The sequence below is a fragment of the Macaca fascicularis genome, chromosome 3 (assembly GCF_037993035.2).
Source record: "Macaca fascicularis isolate 582-1 chromosome 3, T2T-MFA8v1.1".
Taxonomy (NCBI): domain Eukaryota; kingdom Metazoa; phylum Chordata; class Mammalia; order Primates; family Cercopithecidae; genus Macaca; species Macaca fascicularis.
This window is the reverse complement of record NC_088377.1, coordinates 140,903,528-140,927,869: the sequence shown is the minus strand read 5'-3', so window position 1 is coordinate 140,927,869 and position 24,342 is coordinate 140,903,528. Positions and strand designations below refer to the sequence as shown.

Genomic DNA, 24,342 nt, shown 5'->3' with positions numbered 1-24,342 from the left:
CATTTGCTGCCAAAGACATCAAAGACATGATTTTGTTCTTTTTTATGGCTGAGTAGGATTCAATTATATATATCAGATTTTCTTTGTCTAATTTTCCATTGATGGACACTTAGATTCCATGACTTTGCTATTATAAATAGTGCTGCAATAAACATACAAGTGCAAATGTTTTTTAAAAATAATAATATATTTTTCTTTGGGTACATATGCAGTAGTGAGATTGCTGGATTAAATGGTAGTCCTATTTTTAACTCTGAGAAATATCCATACTGTTTTTCCATAGAGGCTGTACTAATTTACATGCCACCAACATTGTATAAGTGTTCCCTTTTCTCTACATCCCTGCCAGTATCTGTTGTTTTTTGACTTGTTAATAATAGCCATTTTGACCTGGTGTAAGGTGGTCTCTCACTGCAGTTTTTTTTTTTTTTTCTTTCTTTTTTTTTTTTGAGACTGAGTCTCACTCTGTCACCAGGCTGGAGTGCAGGGGCATGATCTCGGCTCACTGCAACCTCCACCTCCTGGGTTCAAGCGATTCTCATGCCTCAGCCTCCCGAGTACCTGGGATTACAGGCATGTGCCACCATGCCTGGCTAATTTTTGTATTTTAGTAGAGACGGGTTTCCCCATGTTGGCCAGGATGGTCTCGATCTGCTGATCTCGTGATCCGCCCGCCTCAGCCTCCCAAAGTGCTGGATTACAGGTGTGAGCCACTGCGCCCGGCCTTCACTGTAGTTTTAAATTACATCTCTTTTACAATTAGTGGTGGTGAACATTTTCTTACATGACTGTTAGCCATTTGTGTGTTGTCTTTGAAAAATGTCTGTTCATGACCTTTGCCCACTTTTTGATGGGGCTATTTGCTTTTTTCTCATTGAGTTGTTTGAACTCCTCATAGATTCTGGATATTAGTCCTTTGTTTGATGCATAGCTTGCAGATGTTTTCTCCTGTTCTGTAGGTTGTCTGTTTCCTCTGTTGATTATTTCTTTTTCTGTGCAGAGCTTTTTAGTTTGTCCCATTTGCCTATTTTTGTTTTTGTTACATTTGCTTTTGAAGTTTTAGTCACAAATTCTTTACCTAGGCCAATATCCAGAAGAGTTTTTCTTCTAGGATTTTTAGAGTTTCAGGTCTTAAGTCTTTAATCCATCTTGAGTTAATTTTTGTATATGGTGAGAGATATAGGTCCAGTTTCATTTTTTTTCTGCATATGGCTAATTTCCTATTATGAGAAATCTGTAACAGATACCTCTCCTAGTGTACCTTCTAAAGCAAACATTATACACTGTCAAGGAAAACATACATTATTGCATTGGAATATAATTTGGGAGGCTTGTATCTCCTGGCTTTGCAACCCAAAAAAGTGGTCCTCAACTTCATAGTCTCTAGATTACTCTCATTCTTCCAGAATGTCTCCTCATATACACTATTGATTGAATAGCAAGAAAAAAACACCCAACAACTAGGTAATAACTTTTGATTTTTCAGAATGGTTCAAAACCTGTTGTCGTTGGAGGATGGGAGCTTGCCTCCAGCATCCCATTTACCTTGGTATATAGACATTATAATTGCTTCTGTTTTAACAAAGGAATATTGCTAATAACACTAAGCAATTCTAAGGAGGCTCCAGGTAAGAATCAATATGGGAGTATTTCAAAATGGGTTACACATTTCTGTGAAGGAGCAGGGCCTGGGCAAAGGAGGAGCTGGCAGTAATGTTATAGAGAAATGCTTGCATTTATCTAAAACAGCTATTTTAGTTGACGATATACAATATAACACTTGATTTTGTATCTAGTAAACTTTGCAAACATCATGTACAGGAATACAAAATGCATAATATAAAATAAAAAGCATGAATCTTTGGGGAAAAATCAGTGGTTGCTTCATGCTATGCCTCAAGTTGTTTTCAGGACATTTTTGAATCTACTTTGTTGTTAAGATTTGTGTGTGTGTGTGTGTGTGTGTGTGTGTGTGTGTGTGTGTATGTGTTTTGAAATGAAAACTAAGAAGTATTGAAGTAAAGTGTAATGACCTAGGCTTGAGGATTTTTTTCTGTCCGTGTGTGTATGTGTGTGTGCATGTGTGTGTAATATCTTCAGTAAGTCTTTTAACTCCTTAATTTCCTCACCTACAAACTGAAAACACATACGTCACAAGATTACTCTAAAGACGTAATAAGCATAAAGTTGTTTGCAGACTACAGTGCAAAGTCAAACACAAAGCAATGTTATTTGAGAATACAAGCATCCCGAACACTTCGCAGTTTTTTCATGAAGAGAAGTCTAATACGTTACTGTAGATGCTCTACATTTATTCAGCAAATGATACTGGAGCAACTGAATATCTACATGAAAAAAGAATATTGACTCATATCACAACGTACTAAAAGTTAATTAGAAATGGCTCATAAACTTATATATAAAAAATAATGCCAAAAATCTCTAGAGAAATATGTAGTTGAAAAATCTTTGCAACCTTTAACCACCAAAATTTTCTTGATAGTGTATGAAACATTGAACCAACAAAAAGTAAAAATATAACAAATTGGACTTGATCAAAATAGAATGTAAAAGGACAAGCCACTGACTAGGAGAAAACATAAACAACACATGTTTATCAGACATAGGCTAGGGACCCAGCAGTATAAATGTAATAGGGCTAGGGAGGATTAATATAGGGATGTTTAAAATGATTAAGAGGGCAGAAATGTGGCCAGGCACCATGACTCAAGCCTGTAATCCCAGCACTTTGGGAGGCCAAGGTGGGCAGATCACGAGATCAGGAGATCGAGACCATCCTGGCCAACATGGTGAAACCCCATCTCTACTAAAAATACAGGCTGCACTCCAGCATGGTGACAGAGTGAGACTCTGTCAAAAAAATTAAAAAAAAAAATGCAGGAATTCCATATGAAAACACACTAAAAATGACTATGGTTCTTGAGAATTAAAAAAAGAGAATTTGAAAATTACTGCAATATGTAGGGTATGGAAAGAATTAAATCTTAACATTTCAACTTACCTACGAACCTTGGACATGTGGGGATGGGGGAGGGGAAGGAGTAAATTCAGGCAACTTGTTGAAGTTTGAAAGTTTTGGCTTTACAGTAGGAGAAAACCAGGAATTCACCAAAAGTAGATAAGGTCTGATAATAAAAATTAGTTCATAAAATTTTTAGATAAAATTAGTTGTAAATCTCTATAAAATGTTGTTGTGGAAAAATGCAGCATTTTATAATTGATATGAAATCATATCTTTAGAATGTGTCCTCAGGCTACAACCAAAATTTATCAGCAGAAATGTGATCTTGACCTACATAGACCAAGGATCTAATCTAAAATAATGATCTTTGAGTACTATTTTTTATGTCTCTAGGAGAGGCAAAGGTCTTCATCTATTACTGGCAGTTCCAAAAATTAGGTCACAGGACATCTTTGACGTCTTCAAGGTATCTGTTAATTTTGGACAGATTTCAACGTAACACAATTAAACCAATTTTTGAGATTTCCCAGGAAAATCCCAAATTCAGGAATTATAGGCATAGATATATCCTTGACTACTCATTGTAGTCAACAGGAATGTTTTACTAAAACTGGTAAGATTTTATGTAAGCAAAACTAATATGACTTTTGGTAACCCCAAATCCCCACCTTTCTTTTGTTGTTGTTGTTGTTGTTATTTTGGATTTTTGTTGTTGTTGTTGTTTGAGATGGAGTTTTGCTCTGTTGCCCAAGCTGGAGTGCAGTGGCAAGATCTTGGCTCACTGCAAACTTTGCCTCCCGGGTTCAAGCGATTCTCCTGCCTCAGCTTCCTGAGTAACTGGGATTACAAGCGTGAGCCACCACGCCCAGCTAATTTTTGTATTTTTAGTAGAGACAGGGTTTCACCATTTTGGCCAGGCTAGTCTCAAACTCTCGGCCTCAAGTGATCTGCCCATCTCAGCCTCCCAAAGTTCTGAGATTAGAGGCGTGAGCCACCGCACCCAACCCACCCTATTTAAATTTCTAATTCGACTCTCACCCACTCAGTCTTCATTTCCCTGTTCTACCTTCACATTTTTCCTAACACTTTTCTTCTACATGCTTAGGAATAATTCATATATCATTTAAAAATGTTTCTGTCTTTCATCACTGCAAAGTAAATTTCATATTGCAAAGAATCTTTATCTGCTTCGTTCACTGATTTATCCAAAGCACCTAGAACAGTGCCTAACTCAGTAGAATCTCAATAAAAAAAAAATGAATTCTTTGACTCATACTTCAGAAATGAGATTTTGTCCTTTGTACTGTGTATCATTTTTTCCTCACTGAAATGTTTCTGCATGATTTACAATGTTTTCTTAAGCCTCCGTGAACAGATGTAGCTACACCTAAATTTAATTCTATTCAGGACAGGTTTTTTTTTTTTTTTTTTTTTTTTTTTTGTCATAGCCATATGTAAATGTACCTAGTTTCTGCAGTTGTCTGAAACAGCTGTCCACCTTATGTGATAGTGAGGAAATAAGAGTGGTAAAGCTATGGGAAATAATGTTGCATTGCTGGGTATTGATATATAGATTCTTTCCCTTGAGAAAGCCTCTAGAACACACCTCTCCATGATTTTGTGCTAGTTGGCTCTCCATCACAGGTAGTGAAATATGACACCAAAGTTGATAGATGCAAAAATCAAAGTAACTTGCTAAAATTTCTTTACTTAATGAAACACAAACTGCCAGATTGGGAACAACCATCCCATTTACTAGAGACTGCAGTGCCCAAGAATGAAACAGTTGAGAATAAAATCAAATTACCTTGCCCATTTTCCAAAGACAACTGACCCTATAATTTGGCATGGCTGAGAGTTATTTGTTTGTGAGAGTGACAACAGTAAATGAATGAGCTTTGCACAATAGTCTGGTTTGCTGGCTTTAAAAAATTCACTATTTTGCTGTAGGAAGTGCATCACTTTGAAAAAAGAGTGATCCAATAATATTATAAAACTGTCCTTGATAGATTTTGTTTAAAAACCTCTAACAATAGAACTGAATATTAGAAATTCTAGCATCATCCTGTACAAATGACAGAATCTCAGAATATCTCATTTCTTTCTCTACATATATGTGTATATATATGTATGTGTGTGTGTGTATATATATATAAGTGTGTGTGTGTGTATATACATATACTGTCTTAAATCACAGAGCAGTGGGGATGTGGAAGAAAAGTCAATGGGCTTAGTGGGAACTGCAGTACTTGCTCATGCAGGTATATTTAATGTTGTATTTTGTTCAACCAAAGTGTTCAACTAGAAATGAGAAAAAAATCTCATTTCTCAATGTCAGTTAAATTTATTTAAAGGATGGTATAATTTCTACAATGAAGTGAAAATAACTTAGACCACTGTCTTTTAAATGAATTGTCTATCTTGAGATATTGAGCCTAATGAGAAAAAGTGTGTCAATGATTTTCCAGAATTGTACCAGTATATGTACTATAGAGAAATATTTTATTGATTGAGAACCACCTTTGGGCAGATTAAAAAATCACAACCAAATTTTATTTTATTCACTCTATATTATTGACTAGTTAAATTTATGATAAATTTCTGAAAAAGTGACTTTTAGACTATGTCAGTTAATGTACGTTCAGAATGGTCTTCTGTATTTCATAAATATGGCCATTTGGTAATCATACTGATGACACTAAGTTGTGGCATTTCCAAAAGTATTTCTAAGGCTACAGGGTATGTTATTGTATAACAATTATTTGTAACTTAGCTAGTAATTCATGCTGTATGCAAGGTTAGCAGAATAATCAATCACTTTTTAAAAAATGGCATGTACTTTTAAATGAAACTACATATTAAAAGTTGATATTTTCCCTTGAAAGTCTTTAAAAAGGTGCCTGTACCATCCTTGCTTTATGTAGTGACTTCAGTCTTCTATGTAAAGGTCCAGTATAGTCAATTACAGCATTAACAGGAAAATTCCTAAAGAAAAGCCTATCTACTTAAAATCTCTTTTATTATTTGGAACTCTATTGCAAAGTTCTTTCAAAAATAAATTATTGAGCCCCATTCTCACAATGATTCTAGGTCATAGTTCACAATAGTCATTTCAGTCTTGTAAGATTAGATCATGTTACAGAGCCAAATATAGACATTGTAACAGCATGTTCACATATGCTGATGGTGTCCTGAAATAATCTCTTCCTTCCAAATTGTGGTCATCGCTAATATTAGTTTCTGGGTCAAGGGGTACCAAGAGAATTTTAACAAGATATGCATCTGTTTCTTTGAAATAGATAATGTTACAAATAATTAAATATTTACATTTATACTTAATTCATACTTAGATACTCATAAATTATTTTATTTTTAATAAGAATAAGGAATCCTGTTCCACATTTTTAAATCTTAAAATATTAAAAACAATTTTAAATCTACCCAATATTTATACATGTAAGTGAACTTCGATTGAACACACACAAGGCTTGATTGTTCATTTCAGATAACTTGTTCAAACAGGCAAAATGAGATTACAACATTGTGACTTGTAATCACACATAAGATTTTTTTTTTGTAGGTGATCTTAAAAATCACATAATTGTATAGTAGAAAGAAACCTTAGAAATCAACCAGCTATGTATATCTCTTCAGTCTATGCATGAGAAAAATGAATCCAATAGAGATTATGATAATCATGCAAAGTTTCAGATAGGTCTTCAAACAAAGAAACTATGTATTCTGACTCTCACTAAAGCTATGTCATATCGCTTCTTTTTTTAAGTAGGCACTGATAAATACCAAAATAGTTTCAACACTTTAGAAATTATTTTAAATGCATTTTTTATAAGTTAGTATGAGAGCAGTGTACTTTTTTTGTTGGTTTGTTTGTTTTGAGACAGAATCTAGCTCTGTTGCCAGGCTGGAGTGCAGTAGCATGATCATGGCTCACTGCAAACTTGGCCTCCTGGATTCAAGCAATTCTCCTGCCTCAGTCTCACAAACTGCTAGAATTACAAGCATGAGCCCCCTACACCTGGCCTTGAAAGCAGTGTACTTTCAGAGACGTATTGGTATTGCTGTGTCAGCTTGTCATTCACAGGTAGACTGTTGGTATAAAAGATTTTTAGGGTAGTCTCTTTTGGGCCAACTTAATTTTGTTCCGTGTATTATTTCTCCTTTTTATGGAGTGACATCAAGATTCTCTGTCCTTTCCACATGACAGCCCCTCACACAGCTGGATTCATCGTGTTTTGGAACTAAATAGATATGAGCTTGCACTAATTTCTGACTGTGACTAAGTGTCTTGATCAAATTCAGTCTCTCTGAAAGTCAGTTTCTTCTATTACAAAATTGGGTTAAGACTTGGGAGGATTAGATTACAAATATAACTTAACTGGAACATATACTAATATATAGTGAGCTCTAAGAATTTTCTATTATTTGAAGAATGTGCTCATATCCTTTTAAAGAAATATTTCAAGTATAATATGATCCACTCCTCCTTTCTTGTGGAACATGATTTTTAGATTATTTGTCCTCTGAACCTACCCCATACAAGAGCCAATGTCCTTCTGAAATGTGGTACTGAAAATTGTGCTATAGATACCAGATTTATGAACAGCACTGGCATTCTGTCACCTAGATCTGCCTCACTCCTGGTGCTTGTTTATAAATAAGTAATTTTCTTAATAAAGACCGTGGTTAGTTTGCCTCCTTTCTTTTTTTTTTTTTTTTTTTTTTTTGCCTATATTGAGCTTGTGGTAATTAAAGTTTTTCTGTTTTATTTCACATCTCTTACCCACCAGATTCTTCCACGAACCATGCATATCTAATTGATTTTGAACCTCAACAAAGATACTTATTAAATTCCATTTTGCTTATTTGTGGCAAGCATTTCTGCTAGTAGAGGTCATTTGGAATTCTAACTTGGTTTTGTCACTATATCCTTTCAAATTGAATCTCAAGTTTGAAATGCCTGCTTTATCCACCTTCACCCAAATCCCTGGTAAGAGTATTGAAGAGAAGAAGGTCAACGGGGGAACTATGCCATACTCTAGTGTCTGTTCTGTTAATAGGAAACCCATTAATCATAAGTCCTTGTTCACTATCTATAGTCAACAATGCTAAATGTTGGCCGTTAGGTATGATAATTACTGAAGGTTTTTTTTACCCATAGTTTATCCGGCTACTAAGGAGATTCTCTTCTATTTCTACTTTAATTGGTGTTTTTAAAATCAGGAATTGATAAGGAATTTTATTTAATTATTTTTGGCATCTCCTACCATTGCTATGATTTTTCTCTTTTAATTTGATAGTGTGAATAATATTAATTGATGTTCTAATCATATTCTAAAAATGCATTTTTGGGATAATCACTCTTCCCCCAAAACTCCCCCTGACCTTTTTCCTTTTTGCATTTTATGTGTTTCTGGCATCGGCTGGCTAATATTTTGCTTTGCTTTTCATATTTATGTCTGTGAGGATGATTGACCTGCCATTGTCTTTGTCAAATTTTGTTGTCAAGGTTGTCAAATAATAAATTGAAAAGAATTTTCTAAAAATATTTATGTAATTTTGAAATGCTCTGCCCATGGACTGTTAGATAGAATTCCCTTATAAAGCAATATGAATAAATTTGCAGATAAATTTGTACATTTTCTTTTGCCAAAAAACTAAGTAACACATTTATTTTTCCCTAAACTTTTTATTTTGATAATTAATTTAAAAACCTACAGAAGTTCAAGAATATAGTACTATAGAAGCCCGCATTTTATATCCTTCACTGTTCTGAATTAATTATTTGTCCTGTTTGCGTTCTCTCATATATGTATAAATTTACATATACATATATGAACATATTTTTATTTTTGTTTTGCTGAATATGAGACATTTGACCCATAAATATTTCAAAATGCATCTTCTAAGAATAAGACAATTTTTCTACAAAACCAAAATACTATTTCCATGCTTATGAAAACATATATTCTAAATGTTATCTAATACTGTATACTCCATATTCAAATTTATCTGATTGTTTCAAAAAAATGTTTCCCATACCTTTTTTATTTCTTGTATTCATAATCCAATCAAGTTTCACACTTTCATTTGTCATTATGCTATTTAAAGTCTTTTAATTTATAACATTTCCCTTGTAATATTTTCATTATTTTGTTTTGTTGACATTGGCATTTTTCTAAGACAATTTTTAAAATATATTCAATTATTTGTATTCTCTGATGATTAGATTTAATGTAAATATTTTAGATGAATACTGTATACATATTACGGATTTTCAGTTTGTCATATCAGTAAACACGTATCATATATATTAATATGACTATAAATACCTATTTCTGTGATATAGATAAAATAAGCATCATGAATCTGTAAAATTCCTCATCAGTCAAACTAAGCGTGTTTCATTTAAGAGAAAGAATATTGTGGCTACGTACTATCTTTTGTTTTTAATGATCTTTTATTTAGATACTCCAAATTTCAATTTTATACTTATTTTAAAAATATCTGATAATATTTATAGTGCCTGTAGTTACCAATACTGTACTGTACACTTAAAAATTCACTAAGAGGGTAGATCTTATGTTAAGTGTTCTTATATAATAATAATAGTAATAGTAAATAGGAAGACAGGAAATAACTTTTATAGGTGACAGAGTTTACTGTGTGGATTGTGGTGATGATTTCACGGGTGTATACTTATTTACAAGCTCATCAAGTTGCATACATTAAATATGTATAGCTTTTGCATATCAGTCATACCTCAATAAAGTGGTTTAAAAATGTTATATGAGCTTTCTTGGATTTTGAGAAGCATTTTAACAGGTATTTCATTTTTCTTTTCTTATTAACACAGATTTTAGGCTAAAAAATGACAACACTAAAATACAGAATTACATGATTTTTCCCACACAGGTCTGTTGTAGATAGATATTTGTCTAAGTGTCCATTAATTGTGGGAATAGTCATGTATATTATTTTTTAGTATAAATACATATTGCAACAATGATTTTTAAAAAGGCCTTGGTTAATCACGTAGTTTGCGTATACTCACAGGATATCTGGAAAAAGGAAAATATAAAATAAGGAAAATGGAGGATTGAATTTATCAAGTATGTAGTTCTTACTAGAGTTATCCCTCCTAATTTTCAGACCCATCTGTTGATCTAGTAGATATCTCCATTTGGTCCTGCTAAAAAAAACATAGGGTTGAATATCCCAAATTATTACCCCTTTCCCTTTTCCCCAGTCTCATATTTATCCTACATTTCACATACTAGTGAGTGATATAATCAACCATACCCAATTCCACCCCAATCACTCCTTCATTTACCATCCACATGCAGTCTGCCACCAAGTTCTGTCACTTTGTCTCCTAACATTCTTCAAATCTTATTTTCAAACTTATAATTTCTGTATTAATTCAGAAATGCATCAAGAATTTGCACAGTAGTAACAGTTTCCTAACTGTCCTACCTACATTTATCCTCCTCATTAAATCTTTGAGCCATAGTATAGCCAAAGTAGTCTTTGATTTTTTTAAAAAAGCCAAGTATTATCATTTTAGTTACATAGTTAAAAAATCTTTCAATATCTTCTTATTGACTACAGATACAAAATAAAATTCCTATGCAATAACATATAAATGACTTTCTTCTTGCTCATTTCTACATGCAAAGGTATACTTATGTTCTAGCCATCATGAACAAATCACAAGAATATTTTAGATTCTGATTCTGTCATTCTTCCATTTGCCATACATGCATCCTTTCCTATGCCATAATTCAATAAAGAACAAAAGCAGATATGTTCTTTGTTCTCATAGAAATTAGAATGCAGACACTAACTTAAAACTGACACATACAAATAAAAGGCTTTGCTTGGCTGTAGATAAACATTTGATATTTGGAAACCAAACTATATTCTTAAGTTGTCATTTTCTTTTTATCTATATCATGAAAGTAGTATCTATTTCATAAAATTTTCTCCTAGATTAAAGCAATAACAGAAGAAGTAGATAAAGAGAAAAATATAAGATTTATGCCAATATAGATAGAACTAAAACTAAATCTTGTGGCAACGTTGACCTTTGGACAATGGAGAGGGAATAGTCATAGAGGAGCTAAGGAGGATTGAAATATCAAATGGATATAATGGGAAAGGACATAACAAGGTACCTCATGGAAAACGTAAAAATACATGGGCAGCAAAATAAACTTGGGAAATTATTTTGAGATCTCCCAAAGTGTGATCAGGTCACTGACAAATACAAGAAATTTGAGAATAAGGGTCAACAAATTGAGCAAATGAAAGAATTTTAGAGTCATATCAATTAAGTCCTGGTGTGAGGTCCTCAAAAGAGAGTATAACGGAGTATAGACTAAAACCCACCAAGGTTTAAGAACAAACCATGGTAGATGAATCCACTTATGGATGGAAAGAAGAAGCAAGCTTCAGTGAGGAGAGGAATACAGGGGTATAAAATTGAGAACTGTTTAGGTCTGACTTAGTTTAAAAATTATTGCTGGGGGTGGAGGCTCACCCCTGTAATTCCAGCACCACACTTGTAATTCCAGCACTTTCGGAGCCCGAGACAGGCAGATGGCTTGAGCCCAGGAGTTTGACACCAGCCTGAGCAACATGCTGAAACTCTGTGTCTACAAAAAATACAAGAATTAGCCAGGTACGGTGGTGCACGCCTGTAGTTCCAGCTACTGTGGATGCTGAGGTAGGAGGATCACTTGAGCCCAGGAAGTTGGGGCTGCAGTGAGACGTAATTGCACCACTGCACTCCAGCCTAGGTGACAAGACCCTGTCTTAAAAAAAAAAAAAGAAGAAAAAGGAAAAATTGTTGAGATGTGAATTTTGTGAATTGGCCATAATCTGTACCCTGTGAGAGATAATTTTTTAGTAGAGAAGAGCATATATACAACTTACATTGCAATTAATGAAAGAGACTAAAGAGGATAAGAAAATAGAAGCAGTGAGCATAGCATCCTTTGAGAAGTGTTTCAGTATAAAAACGTTTTAAAAGATATCTATATAAGGTGAATTCAAGGGTGCGTTGAAGTCAAGTAAAATTTCTTAGACTAAAGAAGGGAAGCATCTGTATTTTCCATGAAGAAAAAGCCAGTAGAGAATTTTGAAGATGGCAAAATGAAAAAATAATTGATGGAACAAAAGTTTTAAGATATGAAAGGTGATAGACTTTTTTAGCAAAAAGGCTGAAACTAATCTGAAATGAAAATGGAATACTCCTTCTTTAAAAGTAGTGAAAATATAAGAGAATACATGAATATTTAGTGAGATTTGGAGATGATCGTTTAGAATTGTTTTGTTGTATATTAGTGAGCATCACGGATGAGGTTGTGGGCAGAGTCACGATGAAAGTGATGTTGGAAATGTGGGATCGGCTGCCTTTGGAGCATTTTAGAAGATAATGAAGAATAAGCAAAATAATTTTTGGCCCAGCTAAATTTAAAACACGATATGTATCAGCTAGGAGACTGAAAATGATATATTGTTTTATTCTACAACATCTGGGAATGAAGGAAATTAAGAATTTACAGAGGTATCAGGGTTAGATCAGCACTAAGAACTGAAAAAGCTGTTAAACAGCATTACTTTCAAGAAAATCAGTTGGGAGAAGTATATTAGGACAATGGTAAATGGAGAACTCTGAGGGATTATCCAGGGTTGAGGGTTTGAATGTCAATTAACATAGATTAAGGAGGTGAAATATTCCTGAATTTTAGGAGGAACACAGCTGAAATGGCTGGCCCTGTTTAAAAGGAAGTAGATTAAATCAGGCAACTAATTCACTAAATAGGGAAAAGTATGAGAGATAATAGAATATAAAATTCTGGTTAGAGAGTGATATTTCTAGATATCTTTAACAATTTTAAGTAGTAAATTTATTCTATTGGAATGTAAAATACTGAGACAGGAATCAAACTCATCACTTCCTCATTTTTTTTAATTAGCACTGCATCTTGTAATAAACAGAATGGATATTTCTCATATCTTATGGATTCTTAAACTTAGTTTCACCTTTAATCCTACTTCTTCAGGTTCAAATTCTACATTGATGTATTTGCACACCAGTATTTGGAGGGAAATTATTGAAAGTAATGGCAAAAACTGCAATTACTTTTGCACAAAACTAATAAATAGGGGTATGGATTCTGAACTTGGGTCTAATACGTTAAATGGAAGTATATTTTATTTTATGTGAAACAGATCATGGAGTCCTTACACTTTCCAATGTTTTGCTACCTTTCCTTTCTAACAGTATGGAGAGGTAAATAACTTTTTTAAGCTGCTCGTGTTGCTTATATAAATATTTTTAAAGGTACAATGTTTGTCTTGAGTCAATAATTCATGCTTGAATGAAAATACATGAATATAAATATGTTCTGTAATATTACTAGAGAGCTTGTTAAACTGTAGTTAGCAAGAGTCATTGTCAGCAAGAGAGAATTTTCAACTTCCTTAGCAAATACAATCATTTGGCGAAGTGTAGAATGTTTTACTAAATGGTTTGCATCTTTTACGTGAGTGCGTTATGAGCCTGTTTTTAAGATGTGTTGGTCAATTGAGATAAATACATCTAAAGCAATCAGTCAAATATACACAAATTATTTGTCTATGTGCTTTTGCTTGTTTGAAAGGAGGGACATTATTGGAAACGATTTGATGCTGCCCTGGGCCATTCTTATAGATAAATGCAACATTGTAAATATTTGACAACTTTTTTGTAAACTGTAAATATCTGGAACTTTCAAATTGTTGTAGTGCAAGCAGTCCCTTGCATTTTGGAGAAAAATTTAAACTCTCCAAGTAGGTCTTTTCTGCCTAAAGTTTTCTTTCCACTTCACTGAGAAGCAGTTTTAAAGATTTGCATTAAGAACATTCATGCATCCCAAAGATTGGATACCTCTAGAAACATAAAATAAATAATTTGGTGATTTAAATTGACAGAGAACATGGTATGTATTTTTTGTGTACATCGTGGCATTTTGAAATATATATACATTGTGAAATAGTTAAATCTAGCTAATTAACATATGCATTACCTTGCATAGTTATTTTTATGGTGAGAACACTTATCCACTCTCAACATTTTTCAAGAATACAACATGGTGTCATTAACTGTAGCCATTATGCTATATAAAAATGTTTTGCAGTATTTATAAATATGTTTAAAATAAAAACGTACTATTGTCGGAGTAAGGAAAGAATGGTTTTAATTCGGATACATAAAGCAAAACAAAAAGTTGGAAACATTATTGGGAATTTGTTTTACATGTTGTTAAGAAGGTTCTTCTTTTATTACCAGTGACCAGAAGGGGACTTACTGGTTAATCCTAATATGTAATTATTCCAAAGAATGTGTTTATCTGATCTTATCCATGGACAGGCATGGACTATGTTAGTGTAATAAAATTTCAAAATAGAATTTCTTAGAGTTGATAAACTTGTAGTATAACTAGTAACTCAGAAACAACTCTAGTTTCCTGGAATCTCTCCCATTTATATCTAGGGATAATTAAAAAGAATAAAGACTGATTAAAAAGCACACATAGGATAAAAATAGTCACTTTAATTTAACCTGAGTCTTGAGTCCTCACTTCTCTTAGTTGCATGTAAAAGAAAGACAATGGAAGAATAATGATACACATTTATTGACATTTGATTTATTTCAGATTTGGGAATCTATTATGCCAAAGAATAAACTACATTTGTCTAGACCTTTACAAGTTACAAAACACTTTGACATCCATTATTTCTCTGAGTTTATGTGACTAGCCTAAAGTCACTCTGGGAAATACAAAACACATTACACCTGATGAAGGTATTATTAAATCAATTTCTACCTCAGGTGGTTTAAAAATACATTCTGTTCTAGTATTAAATTGTATTCTCTTCATTCTGCTCCATGGCTAAACCTATTTAGCTAATTCTGCTGTGTAAGTTTTATTTTATTGATTATTTTGTGACAAGCCTTTAGATAGCATCAAAATCATAATTCTCCTACTACATACCTTCCAGAATACCCATTTGTTGAATAAGTGAAACCATTTGAAAAGCTTGAAAATGTTAACTACAATAAATATATTACCTTTGAAGTAGTTTTTGATCTCTAGACCCCATCCCTATTCATGTTTCTAAAAGGCAGAAAAGTGGAATAATATTTTAAAACAGTAAACTCAGATTACATCGTTAAAATAATAATAGTGTGATGCTTACAATATAGCACAAAGAAAAAATAAAAATAAAGGGTTTTAGAACTAAAAGAAAAGAACATCTATTATGAACTTCCCATGGTAATGCTGGAAATCACTAGCTAAAAGTGAAACTTTGTAGAATAAATACTAATTATATATATAAATGTCACAGAGGGTATTTTGAATATGAAGAAAAAAGAAAGCTAATTTTTTCCCTATACTTTCCATGGGGCTTCAAATCTAACCAGCCCATGTGATGGAAATTTGCAAAAACACAAACAAAACTGATGCAGCAAAATAAACTCAAACCGAAATTTGATATAATAAGCATAAAGAGAGAAGAAAGGAAAAATGGAAACATGATCCATATTGAGTTTACAATTAAATAATAGGTATTACTTTGAATAAAAATACCATTGAATGAAACATTTATAAATAAAACTTTAAAAACGTACTTAGATACAAATGAGAATATTTTATCCATTAGAATTTGCTTTTCTTATTAAAATGTGCTGTTTCTGGAATATCTTTGCAAGTGAATTTTTTAAAGCATATGACATTATTTTCTTGATTGCAGTTATCAAATGTGCTCAGCAATGTGTGAGTCATCTCCAGTGTTTCCTAAAAGCCTACTTTTTGCCAAAATAAAACACAGATTTGGCATCTGTTCTGTAATTTTACTGAAGGTCTGAAAGGTGTAATAAAAAAGGCATCTGTCTGCAAGATGATCCTTTAATTGTAAAGTCGCACTTTGATAGCTCTTCAGATTCAGTGAAATCTTGTGTTTGATAATACCAAATGGTTACATCTGCTTTGCAGTACATGTTAAATGTGGAAAGTTGGTGTTATGAGTTTAAACTTCTAGAAATTCATTAGATGAAGATCAACATACAGGAAAAATATCTGTCAAAAGTGGTTTTTAGATTTCTTATTTTTGTAAATGTAGGTATTGACTCAGGATCTGGTCACTACTGAGGTTAAACTGATTAGTCCCATGTGACATGTACTCACTGATAAACTTAAAAGTGCCGTTCAGACCACACTGATAAATGAGAACATCATTTCAATTATGGGGAAAATTAAATAGATTTCACTGGTGAGGAGATTTGAGGGTGGGAGAGTAGGAAGTTTTGGTTTAGTTCAACTGAACACTTTTATAATGTCTTAATGAGGTCAAATTGAATATGAAAATTACAGTTTCAAGATTTGAATTCAATCCAAACATGAGAATGAAGTAGAGCTGTTATAAGACTGTTATGAATTTGATAATTGTATCATCATTTGTAGAATTCAGATGGGACTCCAGAAGGGAAACTTAGTCAGATGTTTGTAATGTAATTGAAATAGGAACAACTTAAGAGAATTTCGTTTATTTTGTATAAATAAAATGTGACAAAGGAGTTTAGTGAACATCGTGTTGGAACCAAATAAATCCAGGTATTTTACATAGTAATGATGAAACTGAATGTATAAAATTGTAATCACCTTGGGAAAGTAAAACATGTAATAGTCCCACTAATGATTCTTTTATACTTCCAGTACAAATGTTGCTCTTTCTTCTTGATCTAACCACCACTTAAGTCTAAAAATAATTGATCTGATTTATTTTTCATTTGATAGCATTGCATACAATAAGTTGGGTCCCAGTCAATGGTTCTGTGGAGTTGTGAAATTTACTAATTCTGGAACTCCATATATGTCAGTAGTCTGTTGATTTTCAGTTCCAAATTAAAAAAAAAAATCTCTATTTTGTCCATCATTACACTGAACCTTTTTGACTCAATTTTCAGTGATGTATTTTCAGTCATCTATACATATTCTTTTTAAACATTTTTAATTTACTTTTTAATTGACAAATAACATTGCATGCTTGTATTGTGTACAACACAATATGTTAAAGTAAAAATACACTGTAGAATAGTTAAATCTAGCTAATTAGCAAATATATTACTTCACAGTTATTATTTTTGTGGTAAGTGCACATAACACCCATTCTCTTTACATTTTTCAAGAATACAATATATCATCATTAACTTTAGTCACCTTGCTGTACAATAGATCTCTTGAAATTTATTCTTACTATTTAACTGTAATTTTGTATCCTTTGACCAACAACTCCCTTTCCCCTTGTTCCCCCCAACCACCCTTGCCCCTAGAACCACCTTTCTACCTTGTTCTTTTCCATCAGAACTGAATCTCTAGTTGACTGGCAGCTCTGATATGCTTATCTCAAGAGTCATTGCTTTTGGCATGTTTAATAGTTTTTGTCTTAGTATAAATTGTGGTATTAGCTCTTTCATTGTTTTGGCTTTCCATTTGTATTTTTACAAAATAAGAGAATATGTAACAAAATAGATAATTGGTATATTGAAAACACACATCTATTGAAATGTTATTTAAACATGGAGATTTTTAATACATTCTATCACCATTCTTATGCCATTGATCTTAGTACAAGAGGAATATAAAAATGCATTTGTAGGAATGCTTATCTTTCCCTTTTACCTTTCATTTGCTTTGCCTGTGTCCATATTACTTTCACTCTTGCTCAGAAACTAAGAGAATTATCTGATGTGTTAGGAAGCATATATTTCCTGGTGTCATTAGCACTTAACCTACATCTTTCTAAGTCACCAATCTCTGGGTGGTTACTGACAAGTGCTCTGGGCCTGTGTGCTGGCACAGAACCTGTGTGTAAGTGGCAACAATGTTTCCTTTCCTTTAAGGAGCAAATGCTGGGAATCCCACAGTTGGCTTCTGAAACACTCTTGCCACTGGGAGCAAATGAGACACAATGAAAGAATACTTCAATAAATTTAAGTATTTAATTCATTTAATATTAAGTATTTAAGTGTTTAAATACTTACAATATGAGGAAATGTGTTATGTGAAATATGCACAATTCTGAAATAAAATGAAGTCCTTTTGTGTATAACCAAAATCAGGGAGAACGTACAACTCATAACTGAATCAGAATTAAGTGCTTGTTTTGTATTCTTTACATAGGTCATCATTTTTATTTCAAAAACATATTTCTGTTTCAGTGACAACTGTACGTAAAATGTTTTATGCTTCATATAAAATGTTTTATGCTTTATAGAAAATATCTGCATACAGATTATTTTTATTCTTTCAATTAATTGCACATTTATTGAATTTATAGTCAAGGTAAAACACTGTGTTGAGTTTTGAGAGAAGGAAAAAAATAAGAGACATAAATCCTGACCTGAATGAATCTATAAATGTTCTAAAAGGATTTAGGTAGAGTATTTATCAAGTGTACAGGCAATATTGCAGGCAGTATTCAGGAGCCTAAGTAATATTATTAATATAATTTGAAGTACCTTATCATTATTCTCTAACTTGACTAATTGATTTTTAACTGCACAAGTAAATAACAAATATTAACTTCAATGTCAAACAACTCAACATATTTCTGTTTAAACAAAATAATATAACTCTATAAATTGTAACTAAAGGATTGCTTTCAGTATTAAAAAGCTGACATTCAGAAAATGATTAGGGTGCAACAAAATAATAAATGTATCTGATTTTTCTTTTAATAAGAGGAAATCATATTATTCACAGAAATAAGCTGATAAATATTTACCTCTTTGCTTAATAAAAACATGTAATAAAATACTAAACAGAAAAATTATTAAATATTGATAAGAGTACAAATAAAGTTTCCTTAAGTTTCCAAACACATTTTATAATAAATTTCCCATATGATAATATACTCGAAATTAAAGTTTGAGAAAAGTAAATGTATCACAACTGAAAAAAAAGTCAGGTTTTTGAAAGCAAAAGGGAAAAGAAATTACCTAATAGTAGCAGCTTTACAGTTCTTGCGTCTCGCTCAGCATCCTCCTGAAGCTTTTTCTCCAGTTCTTTTGATCTTTTGGCTGACTCCTTGCTCTCTGAACTAATTCCACTTCCCATCTTGTGGTAGTAGATACTTGTCAGTTTATATGTTCAAACTTTTCAAACGTTGAGCACAGCTCTGGTTTGGACATAGGATGCAAGAGTAATGCTCTGCTGAAGTACCCAGCAGTCCATTCCCTCATGCTCTAAAATTCTGCTTTGACTAAGGAGATGCTTTCTCATCTGTCACCTGATCAGGTGGTAAAACCATACCACCCTGATGGAGGCTAGAGAGGAAGTTCATTATGCTTTCAAATTAAATGACTGCTTCGGGTACATCTTTGAAAACATGCTTATCTGCCTTAAAGAATAGTATAAAATAATGTAGAAAGTTATAAAAATCTATACACTAGAGATGATCTACAATAAGCAATTCAAGTAGAATGTTTCTCACTACTGGGCAATTTTTATTACTGTGATTAAAAGTTATTATTACTAATCAGTGATGCTTACATCTTCAGATATTTGGCTTTTCGATTTCTTTATAATCACTCCTATATCACAATCAGAATATATACATGTAAGTTATACAAGTTTTATGGTCTGCCTATGCTTAGATTGTTACTTAAAGCTATTGAGCATCTATTAGCATCTGTCAGGGAACAAAAATAATCTTTTTTTAACAATGGATACAAATACATATAGTTTTTATATTTGTACATATTGTATTGCTACAAATGTGGAATTCAACACGGTTTTCTTAAATTATTGATTTCAGTCTCATAGGATCCATCTCTATAAATTGAGCTTTTACCATCTGTAAGAAAGTCAATCCATCAACACTAATTGAGGGCCCACTTGGTGTAGACACTGAACTATGTTCAATTTAGGCAGCACATTAACTCTTTAGGGCCATTAAGCAACAGCTGCTGTGCTGGAGGGACTTTTATTGATTTGGTACCAAGGGAATAAAAACCAATGTTCTTTGAAACAGCAGGTAATTTGGTTTTTCCTACAAACTAAAAACAGTAATTACACCTAAATATGTTCCATATCTTTCAACTACCCCAACAGATACCATGTACTTGAAAATCTTCAGGATTGAGGGCAGAGATTATGTTGTACAATTTTTTATTTATATAAAGCATAAAGCGCTTGGTAGATAATCAATATTTTCCTTATAATTAGAGTTGGTTGCCTGTGGTAGCAGGTAAGTCTTTCAGTGTACATTTCGGGATTTGTGAATGTGCTTAACCAGAAAATGCTAGAATACAGCCAGTCCACCAACCTGTCAGTGGTGCTCTTCTTGTGGGATCATGTGCAAAGTTTGAACAGGTGAATTTTTACATATTCATACAACAAGAAAATAGGCTGCCAGATTAAATACATATTCCTGCTTTGTTTACTTTTTCCACATTAAAAATATTAGGCTGAAGATACATAAACATAGTCAAAACTTCCTGGGTTCCATTCGTGCAAAGCCATATTATGATAGTATAAAGATGTGCAGTGGTGGGTAGGCAAGGATTTGTGCAAATCATGTGGTGGTGTTTTTACAATGCAAATGGCCTGTCCCAAAGGAAGGAGATTTGCACTGCCTAATGCTCACCTGTGAATACAAAGCCCGCTCTGAAAGCAACACTTAGCACATTTAATCTCTTTTTGCCTATTGCTTTTTATATAGAAATTGAATATAATAGCATCCTGAATAAACTGAATTCTTGCATGTTCCATGGCAGCAATGAACTGACAGGCTACATCGTATAATTTATATTCAAATATAAATATACCTCATAGCTTTTGGGCAGAGACGTACCCTGCTCTTAAGAACATACGTGTTTTACTAGGGCTTCCTAATTGGATTACTAATTAAAACTGACCAACCCTTTTGGGAGTAGAAATAGACATTTTCTACACTGTATAAAATGATGAACTTCCACTTTTCTGTTGTAACCAGTAATGTTCATCAACTTTATGAGATTATCATGTTATTTTTCATCAGTGATAAAATATTCTTGACATAAAACTCCAGGTATGTCTATGTTACAGAGAGAGAGACCAGGACAGCTAGAGAGGAAAGAAAGACTCATTTCTCAACCTTCTCCTCTGGGTGCCTGCGACGCAGCATCATTAATGAGCTGGGCTTACTACAGCTATTGGTTCGTACTGCTTCACTTAGGCACATAGCTTTCTGTATGTAAAGAAATGAGGAAAATCAAAACAGGAAACTCTGCTAGCATGGTGATAATATCTTACTAGCTTGAATGGCCTACATGCTATATGGCACAGTACTAGTTACAGTAAATGTTCAAAATTATTTCTTGCTGACAAACTGATAGAGGCTGGAGGCCCTTTCTTGCACTTAGTGACAGTATACTTAGGATTTCTTTTCTACAATTTTAGAGTGACTCAAAAAAAATCAAAAAAAAGCCCAATTTTAATTTTAAATAGTGTCAGTACATACAATTGTAGCTATTAGTCCAACAGTCACACATTTGTTTCCTCAGTCTTTTCCTCACTTTTCTACAGTGAGGGAAAACTGATAGAAGATGACAACAGAAAAAAAAAAAAAAAACTAAATTAGATGCTGTGACCACAAGTTTTGTTTGTTCTTGAAAACAACAAATGTGAAGCTAGCCAAACACAAACATCATGTTAGAGTTTTATACATACATACACGCACACAGACGCACACGTGTATATAAGGTTCATGCAAAAGTAATTGTGCTTTTGGCCATTGTAAAAGTAATTACAAAAACTGCAATGACTTTTGTACCAACTTAATGTATGTTCCAGCTAGGAGAGATGGTTGCCCCATGTACACACACTTGCACGCACAGACACACACAAAAACGTGAATGCACAAGCCCATGCACACACACAAAAAGCCAGAGATTGTGTTGGAGTACTGTGGTATTTTAGAATAATCATTGAGAATGACATTTAAGAACATCGTTTCTTTATTGCATCACAGTAACATTGATTTGAGAACAAATACAGAGATCGAACCACACTTAAGCTCCAATAGCCACTGAAATACCACAAGCATGGAGGATGAGAATAAATTTTCTCTTGCTATTTTTGGTTAGGATCTCTGTGGAATCTTCAGAAAGGAACATTAGCCTTTAAAAAGCTTCAGTAACCACTATTTTACCTTGATGATTAAACATATAGCTTGAGGTGACTTGCAGTTATTTGCTACCTGGTTTTAATAACCAGATTTCAATCTATGTTTTTGGAGATGTCTCTTTTGCCAGTATTACTTGTGTTTCTACAGTCATCAAGCTGAATTTCTCATGGGGATGTTACATGTGGTCGACTTCAATGACTTGGGGTTGTTACATCTTAGGGATGTCTCAGTGGCTCAGCTAGTGCTGGAAATTGCCAAAACAGGCTGTGATTGGTGTTACTCTTTCTGTTGTTTCCAATCTTATAGGAGGTGTTGATTTCAGGCATTCTATCCCTAGGTGGTTTGAGTCATGGCTGCCTTAGCAATGACCTTTCTCCTTGTATATTCCCATGAAACTTGAGGCAAACCATCTCTCCTTTGCTAATGGTACTCAAAGGCACACTTCAGGGAGCTTCAAGGCATGGTATTTCTTCCAGAGAGTTCCTGCCTTTTGGGGCTTCCTAGGAGCAATCTTTTGATCTTGAGGGAATAAAGCAAACCTTACTCTTTCAAGTGAGTCCATTCAGATGGTGCAATAAGTTTACATTGCCAACATTAAACAGCTCTTATGTGCTAATAGGTAACACAAATATGTATATTTGTATTCATTGGAGTTGATTTCTACCTTCCTACTTTTTTTTTATGAATTAGGATCGAATTTTATATATGATTATTGGATAAGAGTCGCAACTGTTTACCAGGATGCTCCTGTCTCAAATTCTGTCTCTTTTAAGATTTTAAAAATATTGCTCTTTAACACATTTCTATTACTAACTCCCATAATCATATTTCTCAGCAATTTCAGCCCTGATTATTGCAACAGCCTCTCACTTAGGTTTCCTTGCTCTAGGCTCCACTCTATCCCAGTCCAATCTGTCTGATTGTGCCAGGCTAAATTTCCCCAAAGGCAAGTTTAATTATTACTCCTTTCTGGCTAGAAAAAACAAATGATTCTATATTTACTACTTCTCCTGTGTTACTCCTGATACCATGTACTCAGTAATATAGTTAGCACTATCTAACTATCCAAATATATCTCCTGATCACAGGCAGACCTCAAGGATATTGCAGATTCTGTTCCAGACCACCGCAATGAAGTAAATATTACAGTAAAGTGCGTCACACAAATGTTTTAGTTTCCCAGGGCATATAAAAGTTATGTTTATACTATACCACAGTCTATTAAGTGTGCAATAGCACTGTGTCTAAAAAAGCAATGTGCATACCTTAACAAAAAAAAATTGCTAAAAATGCTAACAATCCTCTGAGCCTTCAGCAATTTATAATCTTTTATAAATCACTGTAAATATTAACAAAATAAATGTTTGCAGATAAACGTAATATATTCAACATCAAGAGGTGCAATTTCATTGTCCATTGAACATGGTTTCAATACTTTTTTAAATTAAAGTATAGGAATATCGATAACTTGGAAAACAACACAAACCTGAGTTTTACATAAAGCCTAACAAGGAAATAGTTGCTACTTTTTGTTGTCCTTGTTATATAACTTCTTAGGAGTATTTATGTAGTAGTATATAAATAGTAATCTTTTTGTACTTCTTCTTCAGAGCTCTGGGTTACCATGTGCATTGTCAATTTCAATATTTCAAAAGGATATTTTGAGCAGTAAGTCTCAATAGTGGGCTTAAAATATTTCGTAAATCAGGCTACCAACAAATGTGCTGTCATCCAGGCTTTGTTTTTCCATTGAAAGAGCACAGGCATAGCAGTATCAGTTTGAAGGACCCTAGGATTTTTGGAATGGTAAATGAGCATTGGTTTTGACTTAAAGTCACCAGCCGCATTAGCCCCTAAAAAGAGTGTCAGCCTGTCCTTCAAAGCTCTGAAGCTGGATATTAACTTCCCTCTCTAGCTTTGAAAGTCCTAGGTAGCATCTTCTTGTAATATGACTACTTAATGACATTGAAAATCTGCATTTAGTGTAGCCACCTTCATCAATGATCTTAACTAGATCTTCTGGATAACTTGCCTCCGTTTCTGTATCAGCACTTGCTGTTTTGCTTTGTACTTTTATCTTCTGGAAACAGCTTATTTTCTTAAATCTCATGAACCCACCT

The 24,342-nt window shown here is 33.3% G+C and overlaps 1 protein-coding gene across 1 annotated transcript in view; it reads right to left on the bottom strand.

Annotated features, from left to right (window-relative positions):
• GNAT3 (G protein subunit alpha transducin 3) overlaps positions 1-19,248 on the bottom strand; it is a 55,871-nt gene extending 36,623 nt beyond the window's left edge. Inside the window, exon 1 of the mRNA XM_005550379.5 lies at positions 19,053-19,248. Coding sequence (XP_005550436.1) covers positions 19,053-19,170 — 118 coding nt within the window. The 5' untranslated portion in view covers positions 19,171-19,248. The remainder of the gene's footprint in view (positions 1-19,052) is intronic.
• Positions 19,249-24,342: the final 5,094 nt, after the last annotated feature.